Below are 23,612 nucleotides of genomic sequence, written 5' to 3'. Positions count from 1 at the left end.
ATAAGCAAAGTACAATAGGTTGGCCAGACAGTATTGTGTGACTTGTGAAATATGTACCTGCAGTGAGATGTGCTAGTACTAATGTACTAATGGTATTTCTTTATTTTCATTTCAGAATGCCACAAGCAAGGAGAGAGCCTCGCTTCACTGCAAGGGATGTGTTGGATATTGTAATGAATGGAGAGAGTGATGTGGACATCGACTTTACTGAAACTGATGAAGAGTCGGATGAAGAGGCCTGTGGAGAGGAGTCCAAAGAAAACCATCCACCCAGTGAACCCAGTGAACCCACTGACCCACTGCCCCCCCCCCAACCGGCCAAACACGCCAAACCCAGTGAAAGATATCAGTGGCAGAAGAAGACCTTCATCAGCCCTAATACAGACTTTTCTGGTCCACCTTTGACTGAAGATGTGAGTTCACTCCACACACCACTGCAGTACTTCCGCCGGTTTGTGTCCGAAGACATGATTGACTCCCTGACAACAAACACAAATGTGTACAGCCTTCAAACAACAGGAACATCAGTTAACACAAGTGGAAAAGAAATAGAGCAAATGATGGGCATGCATCTGAACATGGGCCTTGTACAAATGAATGGATGCCGAATGTACTGGGAAGCCAACACACGATATGCCCCTGTAGCTGATGTGATGCCACGCAACAGATATCAGTCTTTGATGACCTCGTTACATCTAGTTGACAACTTGACAGTGCCAGAGAGTGAAAAGAAGGACAAACTCTGGAAAATCCGACCATGGCTGAATTCGTTCAGAGAGAAGTGCCTACAGGTGGTGCCAGAAGAGCACAACTCTGTGGATGAGATGATGATTCCATTCAAGGGGAGGTTCAGCAGCATCAAGCAGTACATGAGAGGCAAGCCACATCCCTGGGGGTTCAAAGTATGGGTCAGAACAGGGATCAGCGGCATCATGTGTGACTTTGACGTTTACCAAGGGAGCAGCAATGGCGTACGAGCCAAATCTGAACTTGGCTTGTCAGGGGATGTCGTCATGAAGCTTGCTTCAACACTGCCAAGTGGTCAGAACTACAAGATCTACGCGGACAACTTCTTCACATCTACTCTACTGGTAGAGAGGCTGTTCAAGTTACACCAGCTTACTCTGCCACAAGTGTGGTGTTCGTCTGTGCATTTCAGGAGACCGAAACTGTTTCTGGGACTATCACTGCTAAAAAGCAAGTGATTGTAAATGGTGTTCAAATAGATGGATGAGAGGGGGTGCCCGTTTCATTTTGAGCAGGTGTGAATTGGTCTTCGGTGGAGGGCTGTTTGCATCACATTGTGACCAGTGTATATTGTAATTAGGTTTCTTTAGTACATTCATTGTACTGTTTTTCATTTTGTTCTTTTAATAAAATCAAAATTCTTAAAAATATGGCTTATTGATGTTATTATTCATAATGTACTGTTCTGAGGCCCAATATTATTCATAATGTATACTGTTCTGAGGCCAAATGATAAACCATAACCATATAAATGAACCCTTAAGTTGTTTTAGTGAAGTATATAGACATTTGCCATGCTATTCTGACAGTGAGTAAAATGGCCTATAGGAAATTCTGCTACCCGTTAGACCCACTGTTGTAATATTACAACATTTCAATAAAACCTTACGAAAACTATTTTTTTTAAAAAACATTATATTTTCCTCTCCAAAGTACTCCTAAAACACCATCTGAAAGGTTGACAATTTTTTTTTGTAAGTAGAAATATATCCGGGTCTTGCAGGGTAATTAATTAATCCAATAACAGCTGAACCACTATAAGCCTGCGACACATTGTGAGCATGTAGATCGGCTATCTTCAAAACACCTTACTCTAAACCAGGTGTTCCCAAACCTTCTAGCTCGTATGTTAGATCGGGATTAGATCGGGTATTTTCACTACTTCTTAACACATTGACTGCCGAGATTGCATATATGCTATATATTTTTTGAAAATTCCACAAGGGGCGCCCTAACACAGCTTAGGAATGATCCCTCGTCAGCAATAGCCGGATGAGACGTAATTCCCCCAAAAAACAGACATCAGTCCGGCCCAACAATAGGATTTTTAGAAAAACACTCCTAACTCGGTTTCTTTTTTTTGTGATGAAAACCACCCGGCCATAGCCCCAAAATGGCTGCTCGCGGTTAGAATGGGGGGGGGGGGGGGGAGTGTGCCGCCGCGATCATCCATTTCATAGTTGCGGGCAGTTGAATGTAGGCTGTTTTCGGCAAAAAGCAACAGAAACAGAAAAAGCCAAGTCTTCCAACTCGAATAACAAGGAAGTGAACGGGACGTTTTTTTTGCGATCACGTGACCCGCTGCTTCTTTACTTCGCTGGGAGCCAAACGGTGACCCATAGGCGAGCGAACAGCGCCATCTAGTGGAAAACCACTGAAAACACAACATCCCGTCATTGGCAGGTAGGCACCTTAGCAAAATGTGACGAGAAATCTCGTAATGCTTTTCATCGGTTCAAACATTAATAAAACCCACAGACACACTTAACCACTTTCGCATTGCGGCGCGTTGTGAGCTTGTAGATCGGCTAGGTTTGCTCGTTTTGTGCGACGCTGTAGTATGACAAAGTTAAGTAGGGCATTGATTTACGAAAAAAAACTAAAACAAGTTGATATATGGAGATACAAGGTTTCTGCCAACACCAGCAGCGAACCCAAAACATAGCCACAACAAGAGGCCTTCCAGGCCTTAATGAAGCATTTGAATATGCGACGCCAACAGCAGCCTGCTAGCAGAACAATGCCTGATTCAGACCTACTTGGCAAGGCTGGGTGACCCGCCACCTTTTCACAATACAAAACCCAGCCATGTCCCAGGGCCACTTCACCCCTTTTGCAACCTCGTCTTCATCATACGTACAACTGACCCATTATCAGACAGACTTCTGATTGGTTCCCTGGGACATTTTTTGCATAGTTTTGGGGGGAAATGCTGCTGATTGTCCCAAAAGTGACTGCAAAATATTGCTGCCATTTGTCTTTAAAAAAAGCTTTATACCCTGTATATACAACATGCAACGTCGCAATGTGACATAGCTCAGTTTAACACAATACTGTACCCCCGCCAACTGTACATACTTTCCGCTTTTTTTTTCTTAAATTGCTTTTATTATGTTTTGACACTGCTTTGGCAATATAAATATATCTCCAAGGGACCAGCTTGAGAGTTGTGCATTGAGTCTAATAAGGAAGTGAGTTCAAGTGACAGTTCATATGAATGGCCTGTAGTTTCGCTGTTTTACCCCTGCTGGTGTCAGAAAGATTTTTTTTCCAATGCAAGCGGATGGGTTTTTGACGAACTTTAGACTTGATTTTCTTACCTTAATAAACATTGTCATAAATATATTATGCTTCCAGTCGCTCATCATGATATGCGTTTTGGCAAATTATGGTCGCATTTATTTTAAAATTGACGATAAAGTAGGGTATGCTCTAGGAGGGGCGGGATGATTTGATTGAAAAGCTACACAACCAATAGCATTCGTTCCCCGCCCCCACTCTTCATTGACAAGCTACCCAAACCAATAGCATTCATTTAGGGATTGATTTCCGGTTCCTTTTTTGTATATATTAAAGATGGCGGATTTCAAATAGCATCACTCTGTCCACTTATCTTTTACAGTCTATGGTTTTCTCATGCCGATAAAGCTCCTTTGAATTGAATCGACTCCCTGACTGACCAACCAATCGGTGTTTGTTTTGGTAGACCAAAAACGTCCCCGTCTACAAAAACTGTGAAAACACCAAAAATACAGCGAGTGTTTCTGCAGGTAAACACCACCACACTACAGTAACTGCTGGTATGGAGGGAAATGATTGGTCAAAATATATGTATTGTCTTGATAAACCTGTATTGTTTTGTTATGTAAACACAGAGAAAGGTTACATAATATGCCTTTAAAATAAGATTTTAATACACTAAATATCAATACGACGCAAAAAACGTGTTTTTTCTCTAATGGTAGTGGATGGAGAGAGAGGATTTTGGTTATTTCAAACGCTATCTCATTTTATTAACGTTGGAACAATAGCTTCTATTTCAGCGCGCCGACTTTCCACGAACAGAAAGGCTGTAGTTTCTATAAGCTTGGAATCCCCATCAATGACATCACCGGCAGTGAGGTTTACTGAACAATGTCCTATATGAATGGTTGGTTTTCGGTTGAATTCATCAACCAGTTACTTGTAAAAAAAAGACAAAGAACACAGAAAATTATAGGAAATAAGAACGGATACAGAGTGAAACGTCTCGGAGTCATTCTTAAAATCCTTTACCAAAAAAAAACACTCCGGCTCGTATTCAGAGAAATTGAGGAGCGTTTCTCCGCTTTGATGTATTCAAAATCCACTGATCCCATTTAGCACATGAAAGAGAGGCACGGGCATTAACCAAAACCGTGGGGGGAAAGGGGGGCTAATAACATTATCGTCACTGTCGTGTGGAAATCTCGTATGTCCAAAGATTCAGGAAATGGGAAAGCATAGCATGCGTTCCAAAGGATCCAATGTGAATATTTAGTCACAAGCTCTTGTTAATACCATTGGTTCAATATTTCAACATTTAAAAAAATAGCCGATCGACAAGCTCACAACGCGTCGCGAGCTTATAGATCGGCTATTTTTTGTGATAATTTACAAAAAATATGTTGAAATATGGAGTTACGAGGTTTCTGCCCGACAGCGACGTTATATAAGCTCTGTATTCTGCTCTTTCATCAGTGGCAAAATTATTTCAGGAAAAAGAGGTCAAGATCTTAATTCTTCTGTTCCAACTAACTACCAGTCTACCAGTGATTCTCCAAAAAATAAATAGTAATACTTCAAGGACCCCCAGTTTGGTACAGACCCCCGTTTGAGAACATTTTGATCTCTGGGACCCTCAATCTACACCATAAAATCCACAGTGTTAACCAACGCTGAGAGTGAACCCATAACTGGGTCCATTTGGTTCCATAAGGCTCCATTTGGTTCCATTTGTACAGACTTACAGACCCACAAGGGTCCATTGGGTTTCTGACTATCAATCGTTTAGCTAGGGACCCCCTGGAATCCAATCAAGGACCCCTGGGGGTCCCTGGACCCCACATTGAGAACCAGTGCAGTGAGCTACCTACAGTATAATAGCCTGAGGGACCAAATATAACATGGCGCCACTTCTCCATTAATGGACGCGACCGTGTCGTTTCTGTTTTGAATGGTGGCCACGTTCTTGATACCGCTTCTGATTCCACATACATGAGCCCAAGACTGACCTATATAATTCAATTCAATCTTTATTTCAGACTCAAGGTCCATATCACAGACAGAATGACAAAAACACAACGATAAATATAATTAAAAAGCAAAAAAACTAAAGAAAAACATAAAATCAGTCCAACTAGAGCTATAGCCACACATGCTCACAGTCTGTAGAGGCTGTCGTGCCAATTTCTACAAATCATGAAAGAGAACTGAGCAGAACTCTTCACAGGATTAATTAAAATCGTAATAACATGATTATCAGACTCTTCAAGACCACATATGAATTTGTACATTACATTTCTTAAAAGGGATTGACAGGTAGGTACCCCCAAGTTAACAAACAGCCTGCTGGCACTGTGCCATCTTGGTACCCTCACCAGCAACCGTAAAGCATCGTTGTATGCAACTTTTAGTTTTTGCATGCTGTTAGCCTTGTAGTTACTCCACAGGTGAGCCGTATACAACGGTGTACAAAAAGTGATACCTTGACATCTACAGAGCATTTGTGAAGTTTCCATATAGTATGTTTGCCTGGCCATACAGTTTGCAGCGTTGTCTATGGATGTCTTTGTCATCTGTGAGATCACCAGAGATACAATGACCAAGGTACTTCATCTCACTGCACACAAGAATAATAATAAAATATATACTCATATATAGTATATATTGCCTTTCTGACTCCGCCTTTCCACTAGTACACAATAACTACCTTCTAGTACACCAAAACGAACATCCACTAGTAGTACCCCATAGCCCAAGGGGACGCAGCAGTCGGCTGAGACTGTGACTGGTTGAGGCACAACACGCCTCCGTTTCAGACGATGTCTTCAAACGATGTCAAGAAAAAGTGCCTTTATCCCGTGAACGTAATTTCTGCTACATTACTATATAGTTTATGCAAGAGTGTGTCATAATTGAGTACGGATGCTACTAGTAGATAGATAAACACACAACCGCGAGGCTATTTGAATCACTAAAGTCACATTAGTTGCTGCGTTTCTGCTGCACCGCGCCCATGTTGCATTTTGTAACAAAACCAAATGATGTACTGGTGATTGAAACCTGGACATTTTAAACATCTGGCGTCTGACATTTTGTTTTAAAATACAAAATGACTATCCTTTTTGGTCACGTATGGTAAAGGTCTAAGAGACTCTCTCTCTCTCTCTCTCTCGACTCAGCAGACAACAGTTGCTCTCCACTGCCACCTATCGTCCACCTACTGTATTACATTGTAAAGAAAAATAAAATGTACCCGCTACCGTTCCACCGGTGGTAGCGCCCGGTGGCGGCCACATCAAAACCAACAGGAGACGACTGTAGGAGACACAAACTCATGCGGTTGAAATGAAGATGAGCAATGGTGGACGGACGCAGAGCTGTGACGCTTACCTCCAGAAATGAAAGGCGTGCAGCGGACTGCACGGGCTGCACGGACTAGTGGGGGTGGGACTCAAACTTCTGGGAGTGAGGCTGCAAGTCAAACGGGAGTGGGGTGAATAAATGCTGGTCTTTTAACCCATTATTAAGGCCGGGAAGGCATCTGTGTGTCATTTTTTGATTCATTTGGATATTAAAAAATAGCAGATTTGAAAAATTGTGATGATGTGTGCAGATCTTTGAATATATATTACTGTATTTTTAAAGTGAACATTGTTAACTCAAGTCTTTGCTTCTGGGGGGATTCTACACATTTTCTTCTAAATCCTAACAGTTTTTTGAAAAATGTCAAGGACCACCCAAAATGTATTTGGCCGCGGACCCCCATCTCAAAATATGTTGTTCAGAAGTTGTAACAGAGTAAAAAATGTTCGCTTTAAAAAATATATATATTCAAAGATTTAACCCTTGCATTGTGTTGGAAAACTGCATCCACTTGTGGTGTTAGCGGGTCAAATTTGACCCGTGATTTAAATCAGCCCAAAATACTCAAAATAAGTATTTTCATTATTTTTTTCCTCCCACCTCATAGCTGACTTGTAATGCATTCATATCCATGTAAACACTTTTTAAAATATTATGTTAGGGCTAGGGTTTCATCTATCAATATATCTCGTTTTCTATTATAAAAATGTTACAATTCACTCATATTTTTTTTATAATGAAGGCAATGGATAATGATGTTATCTAGCTATAATAGAATAATTAAGAATAATAATTAAAGGCCAAGGACCTTTAAGGCCAAGGACCTTTAATTAATACATAAAAAAAATACTTGTTTTGGTTTTTTTACTTTAAAAAATGTTAAAATTATAAAAAATAGTGACACTAGTGGTGTTAGGGTCCGAAATGACCCGTATACCATAGAAGGTAAAAAGTCATTTATTTTTCATAAACTCTAACTTTATTTTACTCCTGATAGCAAATGCTAATTGAGGACAAGTCTCTCTCACTCTCAAACATGTAAACATTGAATATTGACAATTTGGGGGGGAATTGAGCCACACTTCTTTGCCGGGTCACTTCGGACCCTAACACCACAAGTGTCACTTTTTTTTTTTAGACCATCAGAATTAATTAAAATGATGATAAATAATGTTGTTGCGTTAAAATGGATATTTCTGAGGTATATCATGAAGCCTCGTTCCAATAAAGAAATGTAAAGGGTACTTTTTACCTATTTAAACTTGAAAACGGGTCAAAAAAGACCCTAACACAATGGAAGGGTTGAACACATTTTCACGTTTTTTTCTAAAAATAGCAGATCTACAAGCTCATAGCGCGGCACTCGGTGCCGCACTATGAGCTTGTATGTCTACTATTTTTGAATAGCCAAAGAAATCTTAAACAGATGCGTTCTCGGTCTTAAAGGGTTAAACCCTCTTGTCTTGTGTAAATGAGGGTCTTTTAAAGGACACAGGAGGAGTGGGCACCTAAACATTGTGGGCACCTCAATGTCAAAAGGTAGGGTAAGTTATATTTTTTGGCTTAAACAAAAAGTAGGAAGAAGAAGAAGAATTTGAAAAATTGTCTGTAGTCATGTAAAAGTTTACATGATTTGAACATTCGCGGTACATCATTATCGGACCTTAATGCCTGGCTAAACACAGGTTTTGTAGCTATTTGTAGCAATTGTAGAAATATTAGGCCTCACCTGTCAAATGTGTTCAAATCATGTATACTTTACATTACTTTACCATTGCCATTTTCCAATTCTTATTTTTATACATTTTGCAGAAATAAAATAGCCAATTTAACATTGAGGTGCCCACAATGTTTAGGTGCCCAGTCTTCCGGTTACCCTTTTAACCACTTAAACCCTCTATTCTTAGTAAAAAACAGACCTGAGTTGTACTTGGACCACTCTTTTCCCCCCCCCCATCTACACCAAATCTTTTCGTCAAAAATAGCTAATCGAGCTTGTAGATCAGCTATTACGCACGCACACACACACACACAGGTTCTCAAACACTTTCAGGTCAAGGACTCCCAAATAAATACGTATTTGACCACGGACCCACATCTGAAAATAGTTTGTGCCAGGGACCCGCATACAAGATTTGTATTGTTAAAATGTTTCAGAAATATTACATTACATTCACATTATTTCAACAATTTTTTAGGGGTTAAAGTGGTTAACCCATTCAATACGGGAACACTTCTGTGTCATTTTAAGATTTCTTTGGCTATTCAAAAATAGCAGATCTGCAAGCTCATAGCGCGGCACCGCGCTATGAGCTTGCAGATCTGCTACTTTTGAAAAATCGTGAAAATGTGTGAAGATTTGAGTTACAAATGTTTGAGTTACAAAAAGATTTGCACACATTTTCAAGATTAAAAAAAATTATAATTACGACATGTGTTCCCTTCCCGGTCTTAATGGTTTAAACTGATTTTGATGCCATTTTCACTCATTTTGCAGGGGACCCGTTGGAACCCCCCCTCAAAGACGGCTGGGGGTCCCTGGACCCCACTTTGAGGACCACTGACATAAACACACAGAGGCCTGCATCCACACGACCCTAAGCACCATAGTTAACAGCGTCCTTCCTGTGTGTGTGTGCGTGTGTGAGCCAAAAGGCATGATGGTGTTCATCTGCGACACTCCTTCACCTGACATCCTCTCTCTCGCGCACGCACACACACACACACACGTTGTCTACCTCTTATTATTTTAAATGAAGACTTCCTAGTTGCAGATGCGTGTTGAGGCTAATGCTAGTGTTGCACAAAAACGCATAATAACACAACGTCGAAAAAGCTAAGAAGCTGCAGCGTGTGCACACACACACACACACACACACACACACACACACACACAAGCACCTGTCATCATTAGGTTAAAGTGAGGAGTTGAACCCCCCTCAGCATCCACATTCTGGGTGGGTTATCATTAGCCCTCCCCCCCCCCCCCCAAATATATATATATATATTTTTGCAGATCTACAAGCTCACAACGCATCGAACGCGACGTGTTGTGAGCTTGTAGATCTGCTTTTTTTTTGGGGGGGGGGGGGGGGAGGGCTAAGTAGATTTGGTGTACACTGGGGAAAAAAACAGTCCAAGTACAGGTCCATCTCTCTATGCACAGAAGAGGGTTTAAGTAATTGTTTTAAAATTGATACTCACTCTAATGTCAGTCCGGGAATCCTCAGCCTCTCCCGTTGGGCTTTCATGGCTGAAACGGTGTGTTTCTGTTGCTACGCTATGGCTCTATTGTAGACATCATCTACATTCACCCTGTCTCTCTCTCTCTCTCTCTCTGTCTGTCAGTCTGTCTCTCCCTCTGTCTGTCTGTCTGTCTGTCTGTCTGTCTGTCTGTCTGTCTGTCTGTCTGCGCTCAGCCCCCTGTGTGCGCTGATACACGGCCAAAACCAGCCGCCATGCTGATAAGGCAGACAGGTTGCTCTCTCTCTATGTCTCTGTATCTCTGTATGTCTCTCTCTCTCTCTCTCTGTCTCTCTCTCTCCCTTTCTCTCTATCTCTCTGCACGAACAGAAGGGAGGGAGGATGAGAGAAGAAAAAACGGGGGGTAAAATAATCAGGTCTTGTTTTGGTTTTTCTATCCACCTTGAGGCTGGGATGGCAGAGGAGATACGTCACTCAGTTTTAGCCGTGTGCCTGTGTGCGGAGAGAGGCAGGACAATGCCCCCCTTCGTCACGCCCCTAGGAAACGCCCCCGACCCCCCGCCCCACCCCCCTCCTGCTTCTATACAAACACGCACACGGTGTGTGTGTCAGCCGACCCCCCCCCCCCACACACACACACACACACACACACAGACACACACACCCCTCCCCTCTCAGCAGATGGTGTGAGCCTGGCTAACAGGCTAACGCAGCAGCCATGCACGGTGTTCTATTTATACTGTATAGATATATGTATCTCATCCTATAGCCTATAGTTGAGCATCCGAGGCTATAGCCCGTCAACCTTGACTGGATGCAAGACTCTGGCCAATTATCACGCGATGATGGTGATGTTGCCTAAACGCGCATGCACACACACACAGGGGCTGATGTCATCGTTTATTCGAGCGCACGCGCACACACGCACGCACGCACGCACACACACACACACACACGAGCCGGCGCATGTTATTTGATACAATATGTAATCTATAATGCCGTACGTAATCTATAATGCCGTACATTCTCTTTTTACCCATGAGCCTTTTCTGTATAGTTAACCTTTAAAGCCCAATTTCAAAATGTTATAATTTTTTCCCCTAAATTTTTGGGGGGAAAAATAAATAAACTACAAGCTCATTCAGATATTTTCTAGAAATATTCAATTGCGTTGTGCCCAAAATAAAATAAGATCATCCAAAGTTAACCATTTGAAGCCCTATTTTCAAAATGTCACACAAATGAATCAAAAATAGCTGATCTACAGGCTCACAACATGTCGCAAAGTCCCATGTTTATTACGATCATCTTCTATAATGACTAACCTAACGGACAGAATATTTAAATTTGAAATGACAGAATATTTAAATATGAAATGAGCACTGTGGTTAACTCATTCAGTGCCCGGCTTATTTATGGCAGTTTGGCTCTGAGTGCCACAGCCAAAATTCATTGTAAAAGAAAAGTGCTTGAAGCCGAGATACAGCCTTTTTCAGTAAGAAGTTAAACAAAGAGTGAATGGAGCAGAATATTTTCAAATCATGATATCTTGGGTTCTGAACATTTTCTTCCAAATTTTTTTTAAAAATTCAAGCTCACAATGCGTTGCTTTGCGACGCATTGTGAGCTTGTAGATCGGCTATTTTCAAATAGCCAAATAATGTATAGGGCTGGACTGGTTAATGTATGTTTTGTAATAATAATTCAAATCAAGAAAGCAACTAGTCAAATAATTGTAATGGCGTAAAAGTGCAATATTTGCCTCTTAGATGTAGTGGAGTAGAAGTTAAAGTATTGAAAATTGGAAATACTCAAGTGAAGTAAAAAAGACCTCAAAATTGTACTTAAGTACATTACTTGAATACATGTACTTAGTTACTTTCCCTCTTAGATGTAGTGGAGTAGAAGTTAAAGTATTGAAAATTGAAAATACTCAAGTGAAGTAAAAAAGACCTCAAAATTATACTTAAGTACATTACTTGAACAAATGTACTTAGTTACTTTCCACCACTGACCACATTCACCTTATCCTTGATGTGCTGTTTTTTCAACTCAATTACATTTTAATTACTGCGCCAAATAACAAGGTGTCTCCACACCAGGGATTGGACGATAATTGTTATTACCGCTTTCACCGAGCTGCGTATCCCGTACCTGTAAAGTCGGATTCTGCTAAGGCTCAGCCTTCCGTCAACGAGAAAGACGAGATTTTGTGTTTCCGGTGGTTTTCCACCAGCTGGCGCTGCTGTCAACCGTTTGAATGATGCTTTCACTGGCAGATGACATCAGACCCGGAATTGACCCGGAAGTTAAAAAAAAGGCTTGTTTACTTCCTGTGAAAACATGCCTATATATCTCCGTTCCTCTTGCTTTACGACAAAAACGAGCTTGATTCAAACGGCCACAGCTGTGCAATGGATTGCCTTGGCAGATATTCTTTTTTTCCTCTACTACGACAACCCCGTGCGTGTAATGAGGCGATGTCCGTGAGGACGGAGGTCACGCATAATATTCCATGATTTTTCAAAGGTACAGTAAAATCGCTCCTTTTCGCTGGCAGTGGGGAGACACTATTACACTATCACTCTGGCAGTCAAAGAGTTAAAGCTCGACATTACATTGCTTTACAATAAACAAACACATGCCTACAACTGCGGGGCTTACAAGCCTTAAGGCTACAACCGTTTTCTCTCACACAAATTCAAAGCATTTGAGAGTTAAGGGTTCAGCACCACATACCCACTTCAACTAATGAGCAGCACCTGTAAATGTTTAGAAGAATTAGCACGGCTGCCCAACAGTTCAAGTACAAATTCAACGTCACGTCCCTATATGAATGGCATGATATACTGTAAGTAGGTTACTGTAAGTAGACTATACAGAACTTCAGTTTACTAACATCACATTGTTGCAGACCTATTGTTGTGCAAACAATGGGTCGGGACACATTTTTATGGGTCATGAGTTAATATCCCTTTTCTGTTTCTACAGCTTTTCATATTATTATAAGTATTACTACTAATATTATTATTATTTCAAAAGAAACAGGAAAAAAAATCAAAATAATTACATAAATTAAAAAACAAAACAATCTAAGATTTTTTTTTAAGGAATCCTATATTAAAATTGGCTAATGGGAGGGCAGGCAGGTGGACCTCTGATGTCACTGATGTCACTCTGACACAGCCATAACCATATAAGGAGTTCCCAATGCAGCTACGACCAAATATGGAATGTGTTGTCAGCTCCATATATGGGCACAAAAAGGGGCATGCTTATATGAGGGCATATACTGATGACTTCAGCAATCTCCATATATGGGCATAAAAGGGACAAGGACAGAGATACAGAAATCCGGTTGTCCAGAGCCACAGCTCCGACCACTATGCCCATATATGGTCATATGCATATATATGGGGCAGACTCGGCATGTGCTGCGGCAAGGACTAGAGGGAGTGCGGTGCCCGCCATCGAATAGTTCGGATATCCAGTTGTCCAGAACCGCCGGCGTCGATTCAACCAATATGCCCATATATGGGCATATACTGAGGACTTCAGCAATCTCCATATATGGGCATAAAAGGGACAAGGACTGACAGATACAGATATCTCCATATATGGGCATAAAAGGGACACAGAGAGCTGGGTACAACGGGTACTCTGACAAAGCCACCAATACTATGACTCAGACATATTGGTCGGATCGGCAGTGGCGGCCCGACCTCTAGATGTGAGGCCACTGGTACTAATAGTTTGATCATATTTAGTTTCCTACCTGAAGTGTGACCTTTAGACATGGTTACAACTGTGTTCCTTACATTAACCACTTAAGTAAGCCCTGTTTTATAAATCAGTAATAGGTGATCTACAAGCTCACAAGACAACTATTAGTGTTGGACATTTTTTTAAACAATTGTATACATTCCCTCCTAAAATGAAATGCCCAAAATAGGGACGTGCAGGGTCCATGTGTTTAACCACATGTTGAAGTTCTGTTCTGTTCTCTTGGCAGTCAGTTGGAGTAACGTCATTGGTTATTCTACGTAATGACATCACTCAACGACGTCTCAATGTCATCACAACCATGTCCTTTATAATGAATCGTCAAATTCGTAGAATGGCATTCAGCATGTTTTACCAATGGATGTAGCTGCCTGTAACAACTTCTGAAACTTAGTTGTGACTGCTGTGTAGCGCAGGGGAATTGAATAGTGTATTTTGAGGGGGAGATAAACAGTAAGCAGCTTCCCTTGACTGGCCAACCCAACCCATGGGCTGTGTGGATTTGAATCGGAACCAAAAATCTTAAGTGAAAACATTAGGACTCTATTCTTTTACAGAGCAAAGACTTCACAAATCCAAGTTGATCTACGCTGTGAGAAATGTTCTGCTGGACGGTGATTCTGAATGGACTGAACGGAGCCGAGTGTGCTGCTGTTGCAGTGAAACACAAGCTGTATGCCTTTGCTGGCTGAGCACACTTTCTGCACAGCTTCTTCCAGAAAGACGCTTGGCTCATTCAGCCTTTGCCTACAACGGAGAGCTGTACATATTTTGTGGCAAGTGCCTTACCCGGAGCTTCAATGATCTGTGGAAATTCAATCCAGATACCTCCTCATGGAAAAAGGTTACTCCCAAGGGGAAACTCCCCAACTGGATGCATAGTATGTGCTGTTGCATGGTGGGAGATCGTGCCTTCCTCTTTGGAGGAAGAAACAGCGCACCCAATGACCTATTCATCTTGGACTTGAGTCCTAGTCTGAAGACGTCATGCAAGCAAACGGTTATTCAGTACGATATGGAGCAGTCGGAACTCACACATGACATCAGGTGGGAACTGGCAGCCATGACTACCATTGCGCGTCACTTGCCATTTAAGATGTTTGAAAAATCTTGAACGTGTGAGAACTACTGATTTAGAAGGCATTTGTAGAATCGGCCTCAGGTCTTAATGGGTTTACATAAAGAAATTGAGTAATTTTCCCACCACTGCTTGTGACTAAATAATAACTACATTGGATACATTTTTCTCTCCATTTCCTGAAAAGTGCGAGTTTTGGACATACAAGGCTTCCACCCGACAGCGAGGAAAAACAGAAACAGCGGTGCATCCCCTGCCTCTACAGCAACAGCAACCAGCTGGGAAAATAGTGATGAGAGTAACATGAGAGATTCGACAAGTTTAAATCGGGCTGTAATTTTAGATTGTTTACACCTTGCATACCAAGGCCACATGACCGAGATCAATATATCAGGACCCATTGATGGAAGAAGTACTCACATGGGTTACTTAAGTAAAAGTATTAATACCGCAATGTAGGAAAAACTCTGTTACAGAGATACAGGGTATTCAAAATTTGCGTGAGTTAAAGTACAAAAGTATCAAAATATATACTTAAAATTAACCAAAAAAAGTACCAACATTTTGTAAAAAATTAAAACAAAATCACATCAGCACTACCCCCCATCCTGAATAAAAAACATGGTGAACTGATGGTGGACGTCACAAACGTATCATCCGGACTCGCGAGGCGCACCGTTGCGCCGATCGGCACCAAACTTGGCACCAACAAAAAGGGCCCGTCCTCAGCTCCTGAATCTCTAGCCACGCCTGTTAAAAACAATATTCTGAAGAAGCGATTCAGGGTCTGGTGACCCTGAATCGAAACGAAATGAAAATTCAGGCAGAGTGTCAGGCTACACCATACATGGGCAACTGGCGGCCCGGGGGGCACATGCGGCCCCCACCTTTACTTAATGCGGCCCGCAGGCCCGTGGATTACTGATATATTATTGATGTCAGCTGTTACAATCCAAATCCAAACATGCATGACCCGCTTTAATGACTAGTATTGAAATTCTATTGTCTTTTTTCTTGCCAATGTATTTAAGTTCATAAAGTATAACATAAGTATAACTAAATGCATTTGAAATTGAATACAAATTTTGCTTTTCAGGATTCGAATACAAAAACAGCAAAAACAAAAAAAACAGGATTCCAATTCAAAAGTAGCAAAAATAGCAGATCTACAAGCTCAAAACGTGTCTCACTGCGACACGTTTTGAGCTTGTAGAGCGGCTATTTTTGCTACTTTTATGTGACATAGAATGGCGAAGAAAATACGGAGATAAGAGGTGTCTGCCCGACAGTAGGCTATATGCAATGTGGCCCTCTGGAGAGAGAATGGAAATATAGTGGCCCTCTCGATCATCAAAGTTGCCCACCCCAGGGCTACACCAACACTGTTCAGGGGACTGCCATCAGAATAGCCACACCAGGGGTCACATCAGGGACACCCGGGGGCCACAGGGACACCGTTGCTCCAATCCCCACCAAACTTGGAACAACACTGTGCAGCGGTCTGCCATGAAAATAGTCACACCAGTCCAGGGGCCACAGGTGCACCGTTGCCACAAACACTGTTCAAGTGAGTGACATGAGAATAGTTACAGCAAAAAAAACGAAATTGCACACACATGTGATGTGACACTACAGCAGTGTTACAGCAGTGTTTAACACTTCAAACGGACATCATTCGGTGACCATTGCTCTGAACAGTGCAATATAGGACGAGATACATCACAATCAATAACAAGTAGTGTGTATTATTTACACTAATTCAAGATTTTTAAAAGAAATCCACAAAAACATATCCAGAGAATGTACTGTACACTTTCAGAGTTAAATGAACACTGATGACTTGACTGAGTGATACGTGTACTGTAGTACTGAAGTATTAGAGTATTGAAGTACTCACACACTGCCTCTTCTGGGAAGACTCAGCTCCTTCTGTGAATGAGAAGAGGCAGAAGTATAAGCATAAGGAGTAAAAGTTATATTCATGGACGTATTGGTTGAAGAAATGTCTGGTTTTCCTCACACAAACAACCAACTACTCACCTACTATTTAACCACACACACACACACAGGAAATTTAAACTCAATACACTGTTCCTGATAGAAAACACACACACACACACACACACACACACACACACACACAGTAATGTTTATACTGTATATCTAATAGAAAACATATTGTTGGTGTCGGGCAGAAACCTTATACCTCCATATCCTTTTTATCATAAATTCAGTGGTGAAAAAACTCAAATGTTTTACTTAAGTAAAATTATCAATACTGCAACATGGAAGTACTGTGTTACAGGTAAAAGTCCGGAATTCAAAATGTACTTGAGTAAAAGTACAAAAGTGTTGGTATCAAAATGTACTTAAAGTACCAAAAGTAAAAGTACTGTTTGAAAATAGCATATCTACAAGCTGTGAGCTTGTAGATCGGCTATTTTCAAATAGCCTAGGTATAAAATAGGGCTAAAGTGGTTAAAGTATGTTTTATAACGTAATCATTTATATCTGCAAAGTTATAATAATAATAATAATTGTAGTGGAGTAAAAGTACAATATTTGAGATGTAGTGGAGTAGAAGTAAAAGTATAGACAATTGGAAATACTCCGCTAAAGTAAACGTATACCTCAAATGTGTACTTAAGTACAGTACTTGAGTATATGTACTTAGTTACACCACTGCATAAATTGATGCCATACTTCATCTATAAAGAGGGTCAGTCAGGCAGAAGTTACGAAAATCATAGTTGTCAATTTCCAAGGACATACATGCAGTTGCATTAAGATACCACCAGAGGGGAGTGTGTATTATATTATTAATATATTGCCGTCCTAAATAGCTGCGAGATTGGGTGCAAAGCAAGGTCATCTTTCACCTATTTCAGAACAAAAAGAAAAGACAAACAACCCATGGAGTAAATAAGTAAACAAACAAGCTAGCCACTCAATTTTTTTGTCTAGGCAGTGACTTTTTGCCTGCAATCTAGAGTTCATAAATAAATCAACAATAAACAAATACATAAATGAATAAACCCATCAATAAATAAATAAATATTAAGTACGATACATAGAAAACATATCAGATCTACAAGCTCACAACAGGTGGAACTGAGCGTGCACTTGTAGATCTTGTGGCTGATCTTGTTGAAAATGAGCATCAGAAAGTGTGTGCATGTGTTCTGGCATCCGTCCTAGTCAGCAGTTTAACGGAGATTAGCGTCTCTTCCTCCCATGACTGTCAATTGGAGCTGAATGGCTGGCTGACACACACACACACACACACACACACACACACACACACACACACACACACACACACACACACACACACACACACACACACACACACACACACACACACACACACACACACACACACACACACACACACACACACACACACACACACACACACACACACAAAACGTTTTCATGTCAAGGACCCCCAAATTGATGTGTGATTGGCCGCGGACCCCCATCTGAAAACATGTTGTGCCAGGAACACCGATAAGAGAAGATTTGTCACATCAAAATTATGAAAATTGTTCCAATACTTTCAAGATTTTTTTAAATTTTACAAGTGGTTAAAATCATTGCGATGCTGTATATATATAATTCATTTTTGCTGGGGGACCCCATGGTTGGCTGAGCACACCTTCTCCACAGCTTCTTCCAAAAGGACGCTGTGGTCACTCAGCCGTTGCCTACAACGGAGAGCTCTACATATCTGGTGGCAAGTGCCCTATCCGGAGCTTCTATGATCTGTGGAAATTCAATAAAAAAGACCTTCTCCTGGAAGAAGAAGCCCACGGAAAAATGCAACAAAATGAGGGCTAGAATGGGCTGTTGCATGGTGGGAGATCGTGCCTTCCTCTTTGGAGCGTACAGCTCATCCAATGACCTGTGTATCTTAGACTTGAATCCTAGTCTGAGGACGTTATGCAAGCTAGCCGTTATTCAGTATGATCTGGAGCAGTCGGAACTCACACATGACATCAGGTGGGAACTAACAGCCATGACCACCAACGGCAACAGCACAAAAGAAATAGTCCACTAAATAGACTCTGTGTGGTCCAGGGACCCGCATGGTTCCTTGAGGGGGTTCCAAATGGCCCCTTACGGGTGTGTAACAAGGTGGTAAAGTCTGGGGGTTCGAATCCACCGCGGTGCATCCGGCTTTGCCGAGCGGCTATGTGAACACAATTGGCCCCGTGTTTCGGGGGGAGGGAAGCCGGGCAGGGAGGGTGATATTTGTCACTGCACGTACTCCTACGGTCTGTGGGCGGAGCTTGTCAGCGGGGAGTGTTGGGCGGGAGGAGTAGGACAAAGGCTCTAAGTCCACCCGGTGGGGGCTCCTCACTGGCAGCAGGTGAGTCGGGTAGGATAGAACAGCAGTGACAACACACAGCAATGTGCGTGGGGAGGAATGAATTGGCCTAACGATGAAATTGGGGAGAAAAGGGAATACAAAAGCAAAGAAAAAAACAATACCGCTAACAAAAGGGTCATGAAGATTAGCGCTGCTGTGCACAAAATTACAATTTCGGAGAGCCTTGGATAAGCCCACATACTGTACCGTAGCACAGTAGTTTCACAAAGTAGTACTGGTTACCACAGAGCAAATCCCTTTCAGACTTATTAAACCATTAAGACCCGAGGCATTCTACAAATGTCTTCTAAATCAGTCAACAGTTTTCTGAAAAACATATGATGCTATATATCAGTGGTGCTCAAACCTTTTCATGTCAAGGACGCCCAAAGTGATATGTATTTGTTTGCCCCCCCCACCTAAAAAATATTTTGTTCCAGGGATCCCCAAAAGCAAAGATTAAGATTTAAAATGTTTGCTTTAAAAAGAATACATATATGTATTGAGATTTGCACAGATTTCCACGATTTAAAAAAAATAGCCGATCTACAAGCTCATAGCGCGTCACTTCGTGCCGCGCTATGAGCTTGTAGATCGGCTATTTTTTGAATAGCCAAATTATAAAACAACAGTCAAAGTGGTTGAAATCTAAAATCTAAAATGACACAGATGCTTTCCCAGTGTTAATGGTTTAGACAAAGAAACATTATTCACAAAACTGAACAGCAATTCAGCCGTGAATTCCCCCCCCCCAACAAAGATGTGTACGCACACTTACTAAATGTAATCCACTTTATCCCCCCCAGTTAAACGGTTTAATGCAGTGGTTCGCTTTGCCTACGGATCTAGAACTAGAGACAGACAGGTAATGTGTTTAACACAGGACACAAATATATACATAATTATCACAAGTTAATGTATTTGGTCTGATTTAGATGATGTTAATTAGTATTATCATTAGCATTATTATTGTTATTGTTATTATTATAATTAATATCATTATTATTATTGTACTTGATTGGGTTTTAAATTAGAGTTATTCCGTTTAGAAAAGCCTCCTGTGGACAGGTGTACACAATGATGTGTGTAATAGTAGTAACGAGGACCGGGGGCCAAATGCGCCCCCCCATTCACTTAATGTGGCCCGCAGGTTAATACTGAATACTGATGTATTATTGATTTCAGCTGTTACAATTCCAAACATGCAAACATGACCCGCTTTAATTACTTCAGTCTATATTAGTAGCTTAATGAGTAGTATTAAAATTCTAGTCTTTTTTACGTCCAATGTATTTGTATTTAAGTTCATAAAGTTAACATAAGTATAACTAAATGCATTTGAAATGAAATACAAATTTAACTTCAGGATTCCAATTCAAAAATAGCAAAAGAAATGTCTGGATTCCAATTTTTTTTAAATAGTAAAAATAGCAGATCTACAAGCTCAAAACGTGTAGATCGGCTATTTTTGCTACTTTTGTGTGACATAGAATGACGAAGTAGGGCATTAAATACGGAGATAAGAGGTTTCTGCCCGACAGTATAATATATGCAATGTGGCCCTGTGGAGTGAGTGTGGAAATATAGTGGCCCTCTCCATCATCAAAGCCCACCCCTGCTATAGTGTTGGTTCAGTAACAGGGGTCTCCATGTCTCTCCAGCTCTTTAACAAACAGAAAATACATTTTCAAGGCGGGTCGCGAATTTCAGCCAATCAGGACGATTATCTGTGTCACTTCAAATTGCACTTATCCTGTAGAGCTTATAGACCGGCTATTTTCAGAGAGTCGGTGAGAGTCGGGGAAAAGACCAGACCAAGTACAGAGCCAATGGTCAAGTTGACTAAATATTGAGGGTTTAAAGGTCAACTGTCTGAAAATACACATTAACTTGAATCCAAATATCTATGAAATCTATGAAAAGGTTTAATCTGCGACACAATTGTATACAATATGTAGTGTTGGGGTCCCTGCTTCATCTCTCTCTCAACTAGGGGGTCCATGACCTGAAAACATTGAAGACAACCTATAGCAATGAGTTCCATCAGAATATAAAGTTATTTAAAACGTATTGAAACAAGAAAATATCACTTAGACCAACTTTAAAGTCAGTGTATTGCTCAATCCTTCTCTCTCCTTTTCCGGGGTTTTGGTCCGTACGTCTATTTAGTGTCTACATTTGCCGTTATATGTCATAATCAATGCAATAATATGAAATAAAGTATGGCATTTTGATGTTGACAGCTGTTCCTAGCCAACACCGCTTGGCACCGAGCGTCAATATTGGCTCCATTATCATAAAACATGTCAATGCGGCTTGAAGAGCCCGGCTGCCAGCAGACCGACAGGCAGGCAGACAATTTACAATTTAGGAATTTGGCACTGTTTCCAAAACAGTGGGTCGGGACCCATGAGTGGGTCGCGGACCCAAGGATTTTTATGGGTTGTGAGTAAATATCCCCTTCATATATTATTTCAAAAGATTTAAGTTTGAAGTTTAAACAAAGACATCACAGCTTTTCATCAATTAAAAACTATTCCAGTATGTATAAAGCATTTCATAAATAAAAAATAAAAAAAAACATTCAAGGAGTAGTGAAAATAGCAGATCTACAAGCTCTCGACGCGTCTAATTTCTCTTTTGGGTCTTGAGCTAAAAGGTTTGGGAACCACTGGTTTAGCAGACGCCCTTTATCCAGAGCAACTTACAGTAAGCAAGGTGAACACATGCATCAGAAGCAGAGAGACAGTGTCGTGCCTCAGTAATCAGGGATCACAGGTAAACCAAGAACCTAGCATCAGTCTTAACAGTATAATATCAAAAAGTAAGTCATCTGTACATTGAAGACAGACAGCCAGCCAGCCAGATAGACGGACGGACGGACGGACGGACGGACGGACGGACGGACGGACGGACGGACGGACGAGACAGACAGACAGCTTCAAACACAGTCTAATCAATGTATTTGGCGTGAGCACACAGCTCTCCTCCCTAAACCCAGACTGTTCAAATAAAAGTCTCAAAGAAAGATACATTTGACGAGGAACATATTTAACCACATTAACCCTGATGTAAAACATTTATTTTGGGCACGTTTTTAAACATTGAAAACAAAAACAAAATTAATACATAATATCTAAAATATATATATATATTTTTTTTAAATCAATAATAGTGAAAATAGCCAATCTAACTAAGCTTGCAGATCGGCTACTTTCACGAAGTATATAGGCCAGGGATTAAGTGGTTGATATTTGCAGATTACGAAAATATATAAGTCTTCTGTGGAAAATAACTGTCAACCAACAACATCAATAACAACATCAACAACTGAAGGGCCCATGCGACGTTTCATTCAAAACAGACTCGTCTTACACAGGGAATGAAAACGTATCACATTAACCCATTAAGACCGGGAACGCATCTGTGTCATTTTTAAAGATTTCTTTGGCTATTCAAAAATAGCAGATATACATTTATATAGCTCATATGCTATGAGCTTGTAGATCTGTTATTCTTTTTGAAAATCGTGGAAAATTTGAGCAAATCTTTGAATTTGTATTTTTTTAAAAGGAACATTTTTAACTCTGTTACAACTTCTGGGGGTCCCTGGAACTAAATACTTTGAGATGGGGGGTCCACGGCCAAATGCATTTAAAAAAAAACTGTTAGGATTTAGAAGACATTTTGTAGAATCCCCAGAAGCAAAGATATGAGTTACAAATGTTCACTTAAAAAAAAAATACATAGTCACAGTTTTGCACAATATTTTCACGATTCTTCAAAAATAGCAGATCTACAAGCTCATTGCGCGGCATGAGCTTGTAGATCTGCTATTTTTGAACAGCCCAAAGAAATTTAAAAAATGACAGAGATGCGTTCCCGGTCTATATGTGTTAACTCTTTCACTGCCACACTTATTTCAGACTGTGTCGTCCCAGTGCCAGGAAAAAGGTGCATTTTTCCTCCGTTTGTTTTTTAACATTGAAGTGAATGTAGCAGCAATTTTTTGGATAGCGTTATCTCCTAGTTCCTTTGAGATAACCCAAAAAAATAATAAAAAAAAAATAAAAAAAAATAAAAAAAATAATAATAAATAATAATAATAATTTTTTCAATTTTTTTTTAAAATATATTTTCGTCTTTCCGTCATTGGCCATGATAGCCATAGAGCCATCGGACGGGAATTCCCGTTTTTGGCAGTTAAAGAGTTAAGAGGCGCTATGAGCTATGAGCTTGTAGATCTGCTATTTTTGAATAGCCCAAAGAAATCTAAAAATGACGCACAGATGCGTTCCCGGTCTTAATGGGCTTAAGTTACTAACACAATCCACCACTATGTATCACATTGATAAAACTGCCCGACACGGTTCAACTGGAGAGGTGACAATTCTTTACGCATGAGCCTCGTGTGCACTCGACATAACGGAACCACACTGCAATGCACTGTCAAGAGGAAAGCTCCTATGTCCTTAAAACCGTACACTTTTCAGGAAATGGGAGGGGAAAAAAATAACCTGCGTTCCAATGGATCCAATGGAT

The 23,612-nt window shown here is 40.8% G+C and overlaps 1 protein-coding gene across 3 annotated transcripts in view; it reads right to left on the bottom strand.

Moving 5' to 3' along the window:
• Window positions 1-23,612, bottom strand: part of mast4 (microtubule associated serine/threonine kinase family member 4) — a 161,793-nt gene that overhangs the window by 81,915 nt on the left and 56,266 nt on the right. For 2 of the 3 annotated variants that reach the window (XM_080418562.1, XM_080418564.1), the window contains one exon: window positions 16,596-16,627. In XM_080418562.1, coding sequence (XP_080274688.1) covers window positions 16,596-16,627 — 32 coding nt within the window. The remainder of the gene's footprint in view (window positions 1-16,595; window positions 16,628-23,612) is intronic. The other variant, XM_080418563.1, reaches the window with a different exon arrangement.

The sequence above is a fragment of the Gymnoscopelus braueri genome (genome assembly GCF_963280865.1).
Source record: "Gymnoscopelus braueri genome assembly, chromosome: 22".
Taxonomy (NCBI): domain Eukaryota; kingdom Metazoa; phylum Chordata; class Actinopteri; order Myctophiformes; family Myctophidae; genus Gymnoscopelus; species Gymnoscopelus braueri.
This window is presented reverse-complemented; position numbering and strand designations above follow the sequence as displayed.